The sequence below is a fragment of the Cyprinodon variegatus genome, unplaced genomic scaffold (genome assembly GCF_000732505.1).
Source record: "Cyprinodon variegatus isolate N-32 unplaced genomic scaffold, C_variegatus-1.0 Scaffold508, whole genome shotgun sequence".
Lineage (NCBI taxonomy): Eukaryota > Metazoa > Chordata > Actinopteri > Cyprinodontiformes > Cyprinodontidae > Cyprinodon > Cyprinodon variegatus.
In genome coordinates, this window is record NW_015150961.1 from 127,649 (window position 1) to 139,066 (window position 11,418).

Genomic DNA, 11,418 nt, shown 5'->3' on the forward strand with positions numbered 1-11,418 from the left:
ATATATATATATATATATATATATATATATATATATATATATATATATATAGTGGGGAAGCTGTAAATTATAGATGTACAATATAGATTTTAGACTGAGGTAGTGGTTAAACTTCAAACTAACAAAATTACATTTATAACCAGAACTACAGTAACATTTTTAGATCAAGCTTGTTCACTTATTGAAATGAACTGATTAGAGTTAACAAAACCACCCAGAAATCTATGGCACCAATATTTATTTTTGAAGGAGAACTTGGTAAAATGATGTAGTCTCTAAATGTGCAATTTGGATAGAGACATACCTCAAAAGATTTTCTGTTGGATTATAGCAAAAGTGGCTCTAAAAATTATTAACACAGTAGGTCTAAATACATAAAACCTCATAAACCTTTAAATTAAAATAGTTTGTCCTATAAAATCCAAACACTGTATGAGGTAATAACATGCTGGTGATAACATGACAAAAATGCATTTTATTCAGTGCTTTTTAAAATTATAAAATTCAAACTTCTTTTGAAATTGTTATGTTTAAGCTATGTCTGCAGGAAGGTGACTTTTCTTACCAAGAGCTGGGTCAGCACATTCTTTGTACACCTGGGGGGTGCAGTAATCAGCATTGCCTGAGGCACAAGCAACACAAACAACAGCTCTAAGTGTCTTTATCCAAGTATTCACTGATTGCTTTAACTCTCATACAACAGATGTTTGTGTCCTACCGGGCATGTGCACCATGCGGCAGTTACAGTTGTCGAATAGATAGCGAGTCTCACAGTCTATGCGGCAAGCTGTGATGCTGTAAGTTTCAAAGAATTCTGAATCCATGGGTGTCACCTTACAGTCTCCCCAGGGTGGGGGCAGATATATGAGCTGCAATGAAAACAAACAATTCAGGTCTTCATAAATAAAAAAATAAATAAAAACTTTAAAAGCGGAAAATCAAGCATTTGTTAAATTTGTAAATTAGGAGGATTGAATAGTAGTTATAGACTGAGCATGATTTACAATCTATTGTTTTAGAAACTGTACATTTATTTGACAGACAATCTTATTTTGTGGAGAAAGAAATGAAAAATAAAGATGACTGGCTTCACACATGTCTGATCAAAATCAGTTCAGAATTTAGATCTATTTACCCAAAAGTATAGATATAAACCAAAACATTAAATCCAAACAAGACAATAGCTAAAGATATTTTGCAGCATTTTGCCTTTGCTTCCAAAGGTCAAACAATCTTCATAACTGTGGAAAACAAACATACAGTGACTGACAGGAAATAATAAGGCGTATTTGTTTTTTCTCATCATCCAAGAAATGTAAAAAAAAATCCAGACAGCGTTTCCAGATTTCAAAGGGTAAAAAATATGATTGCTGCTTAAAATGCAGATTAGTATTTTATCAAACAAAAGTCTATTGACTGCCACATTCATGGCACTAGTTGCCTTTAAGAACTGCAATCTAATCAAGACAGGAAACAGAATCTGTAACACTTGGGGCCGACCGGGACTTTAAGGCTGACTTTGAGGAGGGCACCCTGACTAAAGTTTGCTGGGGCCCCAAAACGGCTAAGTCCATATTGCAAGTGAGGGACACTGTCTAACTCTTTCCTGCAAACACTTGGAAAACATTTAGACCAATTCATCACAGTTTCTGAAATGTGATGAAAAGGAAAATAATTACAAACATACTATTAGAGCCCTACGTATACAGTGGTGATTAACATGGTGCATAGAGTATAGGCTGACCAAATGTCCTCTTTGGTCCACATACATCCACTAATAATTTTTTGTCCAGGGCATCTGATGGGGTTCATATATTATTAATGAAAATGATGGCATTTCATCATTTTTCATTTAACCAATAGGCCTTTTCTAAAATCACTTGGTGCAAGCATGAAATATGACAGTCTTAATTTGATATGACATCATCCCTGAGCTTATGCTATTTGGGTGGTTCTTTTCCACATACAGACAGAACAGCTGCCATTTACAAGATGTCAGAATAAAGTATAATTATTAATGACACACCAGTGGAGAAACTTTAAACTTTTCATAAAATATGAATTAAAGAATAGAATGTGCCTCGGGAATTGGAGTAAAGTGAGAAACAGAACTAAAATCTAAGCTCCACATTCTAGAATATGTACCCGCTGCTCCTGGCAGGAGACAAACGTCTGAAAACCTGGTGAAACACCAAATCCGAGCTGGTCGATGAAGGGTGGCTCCTCCTGACTGTGGATCTGAACTTTGATCCCAGCTTCAAATGAAGTCTCATCTGGGTAGGGGGACAAAGATAAAGAGAGAGTGAGATAATAGATAAGAAAGGTATTACCAGTGAAACTAATACATTTGCCTTTCAAACACTCCACTGAAATTGACTTTTTACCTGTTTCTCCCCAGACTGGCAGGTATTCATCCTGCTGAATGTCCAGCATGATCTCCAGCCCGTTGCCCATTCCGCCTTTGGTGGTGATGAGTGGGGGTCGTCCATCGCCACCGGCATTGAAGGTGTAACATTTCCCGTAGCGCGTAAAAACCTAAGTGACACAAAGGAAGTTCAGAGTTGGGTTGTCTTACAGGAATCTGTCAGGCTTTTCCACTTGGGGTCAGTGTTGGACTCACTTTCTTACTGTAGGTTTATGTGTCGTTGCGGTTGGGTGTTAATATGATAGCATGTATATATATGCAACAGAAATAGCATGACATGAATGTAGAGCTGGGAAGATGTAACAGAAAGGAGAATGTAAGAGTGAGCAGTAAAAAAAATGGTTAACAGAAGGTATCCTCTTGTGGGCGTGTAAGTTACACAATCAACCCAGTGAGGTGATGGGAACTGGCAGTCTGGTGATTTAACATTCTCTTGCTCGCTCTTTATGGCACTTGTAATGGACCTCATGTTGCCATGGATACCAAGCATCCCAGCCAGTAAGAATGCTGGCTTAATTTTCAAGGAAAGCTAAAACACAGATGTTAAATCAAGCTTCCGGTTAATACGAACAACAAATTTCATTGAAAAAAAAAAAAATCCAGCACTGAAGAACTCTAACAGACTGTTTGGCTCACAGGTAGTAAAGTTGGGATGCAAAGTGAAGTAGGCAAAAGATGGAGGGAATTTTTCCTCTCATGCATGGAGAGAGCTTTTGTTCATCACTTTGGCAAAGATTGACATATATACATTAAGAAGGGAGCAAGCCAAACAAGTAATTGCCCAGAAAGAGTTTGGATCTCGCTGCAGGCAGTTAAAACATTTGGGGCCATCTATCACGAAAAGTCAGCAAGGCACTGCTGCTGGTTGCAGCTGACGCAGCCATCAATATGAAGTAAAAAAAAAAAAAACATTTACCACTAAAAAGGAACAGAAAGGCAGAGTATTACAATTATGCACACATTGGGCTGCAGTATTTACTTAGTGTTTGGAATAAAAAAGGTGCATTATGAAAAAAATAAGGGAGTATGAGCACAGTATTAAGAGTGATTGGAGTTTTTCTGTGTCAGTGAAAGCAGCACAACAATATTCACACTCAGCTCATACTGGAGTCAAAAAGCTGAGAGAAGCAATTCTCACAGCAATTATAAAATATGACATTGGCTCCTAGTTTAATCCTCCAGAATGATGCTATAAATACACCGAGCTAAATGTTAGAGCTTAAAGTGTTTATTTTGCAGGATAATAATAGTCTGTATGCAATAAGGTTCAGTCATAAATAAAACTAAGCTAAGTATAAGAACTATTTGTTTTTTCCTTTAAATCCCAGTTTAACTATACCTAATTTCACGTGCCATCATCATGCAGATTTAAAAATCAGCTTTAATAATGATAAACTGGCTGGATGATGAAGATGACAAGGACATTTACTAGATTTCTCCTTGCTGACATCAACAGAAGGAAATTTAAAACAATAATACGGTCTTCCGTTAGCTTTTTTCACGACATTAAGCAGATTGCTCAACACAAAGGCGGACCCTAATAGAAAAAAAGAAAGCCCTTCATCCACATAGCAAAAGTATTTATGAAAGTAAGGAAGTAAGTTGTAATTATTTCACTTACAATCAATGCAATCAACCAGATGAACCATTTAAAGCTACAATCCTTTCTTTCAGTGTCAAATACAACGTGTAGCATCACTGATTGATTTGGAAACTGCACTGATGATCTTAAAGTTACCTACTGAAACCAAAAATTCCCTGTACATCAAGTAGGATTTCAAACATTCACGTGCGGTAGCAGAAAGGCACTCCAATATAAAAAAAAGGGATCAACAGCACTGTAGTTTTTCCACAGCCTGCACCTACAGTATAAGGATGTCAATGAATACATCTGGGCTTTGGTGAACAGGGCAGCCTGACTGGAGAATATTAAAACCATTGGTCATTGTTAGGAAGGCGTTTAGCTGTTTAAAACAGCTTTTTCAATAAGCCTACTGATGGTTATGATGGTCTTGTTGTTTTGCAGTAGCAGTTTGTCCAAAATGGTCTTTTTCAACAGCAGTCTGATAATTGCTGTTTTTAGGGCCTGGGGGGAACATCTGACAAAAAGGACATGGATTATTATTTGAGTTAAATCATATTTTATGACAAGTAGAGTTTCCTAAGGAAGGCTGAGGGTAAAAAACAGTGAGATATCAGCAGGAAGAGCTTAGCTGGTTTATGGTTTATTCTGTTTTTGTAGTTTATTTGGTGGTAGTTGACAACAAATAAGACTTGTTAATGTTTTTGCTGATCATCTCAGAGAAGGAAGACTTTGTATGACCAATGACCACAGCTATAACTTGGAATTGTAGGTTATATCTTTGAAGCCTCTCTTTATAGATCTTGTGGTGAACCTGCAGTCCAGACTTTTGCCATCTGCATTCAGCTTTTCGACAGTCCTTACTGGTGTAGCACTTCTCCAATGAGAGGTTTTGCTGACAAAGATCTAATGTTCAATCAACTGAGTTTATACAACTTAGTGTCTATTAGTAACTCTGTGTCTAGCTGTACCTGAGCCTTTGTAGATTTTAAGTTTGATTGTTTAGTACTGTCTTATCCTTTTAGCCTTGCTATATCAAGTAATAGTAGCACATGACTATCTCCTATCAGGGGCCCAGTTTTTTTCCCCTTTAGACTTATAGTTTCTGTTAAGGTTACCACTGGGGCCTAAAATGTATCACAGAAAACATCTTTGAAGGGGATCGATAAGGAGGTGATCTGTGGTCCTCGGAAGATGCTGGTCTAGTAGCGCGACCCAGTCAAGCAGCGTCAGTATATTGACATTCAATATGTATGATTCAGTGCGCACATTTCTTTTATTCAAATAAACAGAACTAAAAAGGAACGCAAACAATATAAATAAGCTAAAGATGCCAATGAACTTATCAACTAACAGTAATTTCCCTAAATAAATGACATAAATTTTCTAATTCTATTAATATTAATAATAATTAATAATAAAAAAATACCAGGGCTTTTCATCTGAACACCCTACAAGGAAACACCATAAGTTGAAAAAAGACTGTTTGCCATCTGACAGTTTTGGTGTTAAGAAAATAGGTGGTGTTAAAAGTTTCTAGAATAAAAAGAGTGAGTTTGAGATTTGGGAGCCTTATAAAAACCTGAAAATTGAGAAGACACTGAAGCTCAGTATAAATATATTCTTTGCTATGTAATTTGGTGTTCTTTCAAATAAAAAATCTTTCTGATAAAGAAAACACAATACAAATATTCCATGTTATTTTGGTTTGGTTAAATAGGTTGAGGCATATGAATTAATTGATGACTTGTGACACAGGTTGAGTGTCACATGTTAATCATTGTAGCCAGTTGCAGCTACTAAACTAGAAACTAAGCACGGAAACAAATGTACAACACTAAGGAAATCAAATTAACACAATGAAATAAGATATTAATGCACTAGTTTACCAGAGCGTATCCTTACAGGATTAAACCTAAAATGTGGCATTTCAGTCTGGATATAAGAAGAGGATTAAGTGACTGAGTCCCTTCAGTTTTGAAATCTGTCCAAGAAAAATAGTCTTCCATTTCATTTTCTATCCACTCGGCTGGAGTTGCCACTCTACACACTCATTTTACCCACTGATCACACACATCAGGCTGATGGCTGGATGAACAAAAAGAGGAAAAGAGGAAGGGCTCTGCCCTTTTACCTACAGGCAGAAGAAAAATGTGTTGACCGATCGGCTGGTTGCACAGTATAAACAAATCAATCACTGCATAAATGTTAAATGGTGTATATGAGAGGTGCATAAAATTCTCCAGCACTGTGATCGATGTACAGATTTGAGTTTATTCCTGATAACTCTTGGTCTCAGCTGTATAACCCGAACATGTAGACATATATCAAAAAAAGATTGTGCAGCTTCAAGTTTGTTTTGTTTTTTTACAATAAAAAATGCTCTCCAGCAGCAGAGAAATAATATTTCCACATTTTGACTACAGATGTCCTATTATTTGACATTTGTTTCAATGTCAAACAGTATAAACTTCAAATCAGTCATTTTAGAAATACTTTAATTCCCTAGTATACTTTCAACAGACTATAATCTGCATAGATTTATGGTCCATCAACCTGTCACTCACAAGTTATTTCTCATGCATTAAAAAGCTCTCACCAGTGCACAGCGGTAATAAATCAATATGCAAATAAATATGCATAATTGTTTTATATATGCACCTCAAGTTTAGAAGGAACCTCTAAAGGCTAATTCGTGCACTCTACCACGCATTTGGCAAGGTTTAAATACAGCCTTGCAGCCTGCGACTCAGTAAAATATTTCTCAGAAGGTTACGTTCAGTCCATTAGTGCTCTCCCTGTTTAAAAGGGATTTTTTAAAGACTTGAAAGCTGGCTCTGTAAAGTGAAAACACTTTCACTATTATTAAGCTGTATGCTTAAAAACCCACCATTGGGACAAGGGAAGCAAGGAGCAGTAAACAATGGACAAAGCAACAACAAAAAACAGGTATAAAAAAAACCCACAACAATATAATTATATCAATTTGTCCAAAGCTGATGGCTGTAACATTGAATGATTAAAAGTTTATGCATGGTATTTGTTGTAATGTGCTATGTCAGTTAGTACTGATCATGCCCACACCTAATGGGACAACACATGAAGTATTTGGTTGTGCACTAGAATAAAACATTAACAGGGACATCATAAATCAGAGAGCCTAAGTTAATTGTTCTCTTGTTCTGCATAAAATATGAAAATGTGCTGATCTCACTTTTCACTTTGCTGTCTGGTAGCTGGTATCTAGCTGATAAAAAGGATTTCCAGAACCAAAAACAGCCTATTTGAAAAGAATTTTACAAAGGAAAAATTAGTCAGATCTTTTTGTTTCTGTCTCTCTAAAAAAAATAAATAAATCAGCTTAAGATTTTAAATGTTTTAACTTTTCTTTATTGTTATCCCCAGTCCTTTTACTTAGGTTGCTGAATTTTTATTATTTTTGTTACTGCTGCTGGCAAAACATCTGTTCAAATGTTTATTTTTTCAATATCTTATGTGGTCGAAAAACACAAAATAGTAATTCATTTTAAAATAAATATAAAAGAGTGCATATGAAAAAGAAAATTGCACTTTAGAATCAGATAAATTCAGTAATCCTCTATATTAATTTCTGCAAAGTCAATACAAACCAATTTTTGCTTCCATAACAACTGCAGCTCTTGATGGGTGTGTTTTTATAAGCTTTGTACATATGGAAACCAAATTCCTCACAATATAACAAAAACTCAGCTTGAGTAAAGAGTCTCTGAAAATAATTTTACATGCCTTCTCAGACATTCCTAAATGGAACTGAAGTCAGTCATTCCAAAACTTAAATATGTGCTGATTTAATGTCCTCCAATGCATCTGATGTGGTATTTTCAGGCTAAAGGATTCGGAGTGGAACTTCTGCAGCAGTCTGAGGTCTCTGCGTAGTTTTATTGACTACTTTCCTGCATCTATCTCAATCAAACCTTATCCACTAACCGGTTGCTCTGTCCCTCTTGAAGAATAGTATCTACACAGCATGATGCTGCCAGAACCGTGCTTCCCATAGGGGTCATGCATTCTTAGTGATGTGTGTAATCGTTAAAAATAAAAATAAAAAAAGAATAAACCCTAACCCTACTCGTGATGGAAGAGAAAAATGTATGGTGATTGAAAAAAGAACAAGTATGGGATACTTTGGTAGAACAGGTCAAACAAATGCTGGTTTATGTTCTATTTAATGCCAATTACCCTTCTATAGGCAATCCTGATGTAGCCGAAACACACAGAATCACTTTGGAAAACATATCTGCAAGTGTTTTGTGTGTTAGAAACACATCTGGATCAGGCTTTGTGTACAAAACCTTTTTTGTTTCCAGTTTGTTGTTCTGTGTGTTTTTGTGTGTTAGTCTAATTTTATTTTTGTGAGCCTTACATTTGTGTTTACTGATCTATTTTTTGATTTGTAGGACACACATTGACCACCGTATGATACTATCAGGCAACTGAGGCAAAAAGTCCAAAAATGTAAAAGAATACTGAAAACCAAAATCTAGGAGAACTTCAAGGAAAACCCACAAGAGGAGCCAGGAAACAACGGAGCAACAAAACAACAACAAGGAACCAGCAAACAGAGACTGAAAATGAGGTGTATAAATGGGAGACTGATCAAAGACCAGGCTAATCAGCAAATTGGGAGCAGGTGTGGACAGAGGAGTCTAGAAGGGAGCTAGGTAAAAAGAGACTGACACAAGAGGGCAGCAGAGTGTAAACAATAACAAAGAACCCTAATACAATAAATAATTACAATAAAACAAAATTGAAATGAAACCAATAAACTAGAAAACACAGAAAGATATGAATCAAAGTATAACTGAATACTCAAAAAAGAAAACTTAAACAGAAACCAAAAGTGCATTAATAACAAATACAGCATTTAGTTGGAGACATTCATGGGATGATCCTTGCTGTGAAGCTACGACCGACATGAACAGCTTGTTTTGAGGTATCAATATATCATCATAAAAAAAAAAAGCTAATAAAAAATGTCCTCTTAAAGCATGCTCAGCAGCTTCTGTCTGTAGCTCACTTTGTCAGAAGACAGATTCCAGGTGAGGTCTCAAGTCTTTTGCTTGCTTTCTTGTCTAAGTCTTTTATTTTTGTGACCTAGGTGAAACACAATGTGGATTTTTTTGGCTCACAAAATAATGAAACACTGACAGTAGGATTTTCTTTTTAATCTCTGCCGTTGATACGTCTACATGACAATGTTTAAAGTCAGACCTTAGTGTACACAACTCTTGAAGAAACATTACAAAGTGTAAAAACTGATTTTCCATGTATCAGTAGTCAGCGCTATCTTCTTTAATACTCAACAACATGCGATTGAGCACAAATTAGAGTTGGCACCTGACTGAGTCACAGTGTGCATGTACCACAGGCTCCCCATGAAATAAGATTCCACTGTTGTTGAACCCGTTTTCAAATAGTGCCATTTTCAAAGAAAAACAGAACTTTTCAGTTTTTGCCAAATTATGTTGTGTAAAGAAGGCTTAAAAGTTTCTCTTACTGAAAGTCCAGAGTGCTGGACTCAAATTTCTTGTAAAGACAGATTATCCTAGCTGAGCTGTGAATATAGGTAGCTATTCAAAAATAAATAGGAACATTTTTATTACTTCTTGGGTTAATGCCCTCCTTGCCATCCAGCCTGTCAGGTTATCTTTGTAACCTTATCTTGATAAAGCAGGCAGTTATGCTATCCTTCATTCATTTTAAGAGTATGTATTGAAAAGTAACCTTTGTCTGCAAAAATGACATTGAGAGAATCTTTGGAAAATATGTTTGTCTACATAATTCCACTGGGTCAGACATGCTTAGCCAAAATAAATATTTGTTATTTGTATTAATTTGAAAATATTATTATTTACATTACCTTTGAAATCAATGTGAAAACCAATTTGAAGTAAATACAGCAGAATGTGTTTGTAGTATTCATTTTTGAAGGCCGCCTCATTCTAATCCCTTGTTTCCAGAACAAAGCTAGAAATAAATAAAAGCCTCAGAGCCAAACCACACACTCCTCCGCCATTAGACCCTGAATGAATAGCTGACTCACCACACTAATAACCAGGTGGAACTGAAAGCTGCTCTAAAGAGAAAATAAATTATAGACAGAGGATCAGAAGCCAGAGGCAGGATGTTTGTGTGTGTTTTTGAGTATTAATAATGATGAGACTATGGAATGAGTAACCTTGAGTCACCATGTGTCAAACTAAAGAGGATAAATCATGGAGGGGTAGGTAGAGACGAAGGACAGGGCGATTTAATCAAAAAATAAAACTCTCTTTACACATCAACAGCATTTAAAAAGAGACTTTCTAATAAGCTACAGCTCTCTGGCTTTCTGTGACCAAACAAAGGTGACTCAGTGTGTTTTCACAAAGAGTGTGTTTGATGAGAGGGATACACTCCACCTCACACAAACATGCCAAATGGGCTCAGCTTTATTTGTTGCTTCATGTTTGTAGACCTTGTTTAAGTTTCTTTGCTTTCACAGACGGGCAGCCAGAGGAGTTTCAGCGAAACGTGTTGCAGGGAGAGATTTTTTCAAGCTATGCATTTCAGTATTAGATGAATGGACCAAAAAGCTGATGGGATCCAATCTGATAAATTTTTACATAAAAATAAGCTGTTCTTTGAAGTGAGATCAAAGGTGTTTTTCACAAACGTAGTTGTATTTAAAATAGTAAAAACCCACCTCTGTATTTCATTCTACAGAAATACTTTGATGGTTTCTTAGAGAAAAATCTAATTAAAACATTTAAATAAAATGCAAGAGGATATCTGATGGTGGCAGTGAGAATGAAGGACTGTGATGTTCAAACTCTCAGGAAATCGTTTTCTACACACCGTGTTACATACAAGGTTTTTACACTATTAGAAGATACATTTCAATTTATATCAATACTTTTTAAACCTTTAATGTGATATAAATCCTTTATTTTTAAACTGAAAGGCTAATCTGATAAAAAGAAAAAAATGTGACCTACGTATGGATGCCTTACTTTTAATTTTTTTTAAATGATCTTTTTGATTTTGATTTTAACCCAATGATGATGCCAATCTCTGCTCCAGTATCGACTCTTAGGCAACCAGTTTTCTTCTAGGATAGTTGGTTCCAACAGTTATCTCACTAAAAGGAGTAAACTCCCTCTACTCTAGAAATTAATTGCCTTAGAAGCATTGCCCTACTTCTACTATGTATTATAGTGGAAATATGCGCACCTAGTCTCCAGCATTAGTCTTCCTTCACACATAGGGCCAGATCTATCAAAGGTTTGCGTGTATAAAAACGTGAGCTATTTCACTGCGCACGCTAAAAAATTAACAAACTGATCTATCAACAGCGTGCTAAAAGGATTTGGTCTTTAAAACGTGCTAAATA

At 35.9% G+C, this 11,418-nt stretch overlaps 1 protein-coding gene across 1 annotated transcript in view; it reads right to left on the reverse strand.

Annotated features, from left to right (window-relative positions):
* Nucleotides 1-11,418, reverse strand: part of LOC107094823 (acid-sensing ion channel 1-like) — a 75,238-nt gene that overhangs the window by 3,962 nt on the left and 59,858 nt on the right. The window contains exons 3-6 of the mRNA XM_015390677.1: nt 2,385-2,535; nt 2,146-2,273; nt 719-869; nt 566-622 (exon numbers count right to left, since the gene is read on the reverse strand). Of these exons, the coding sequence (XP_015246163.1) occupies nt 566-622; nt 719-869; nt 2,146-2,273; nt 2,385-2,535 (487 nt within the window). The remainder of the gene's footprint in view (nt 1-565; nt 623-718; nt 870-2,145; nt 2,274-2,384; nt 2,536-11,418) is intronic.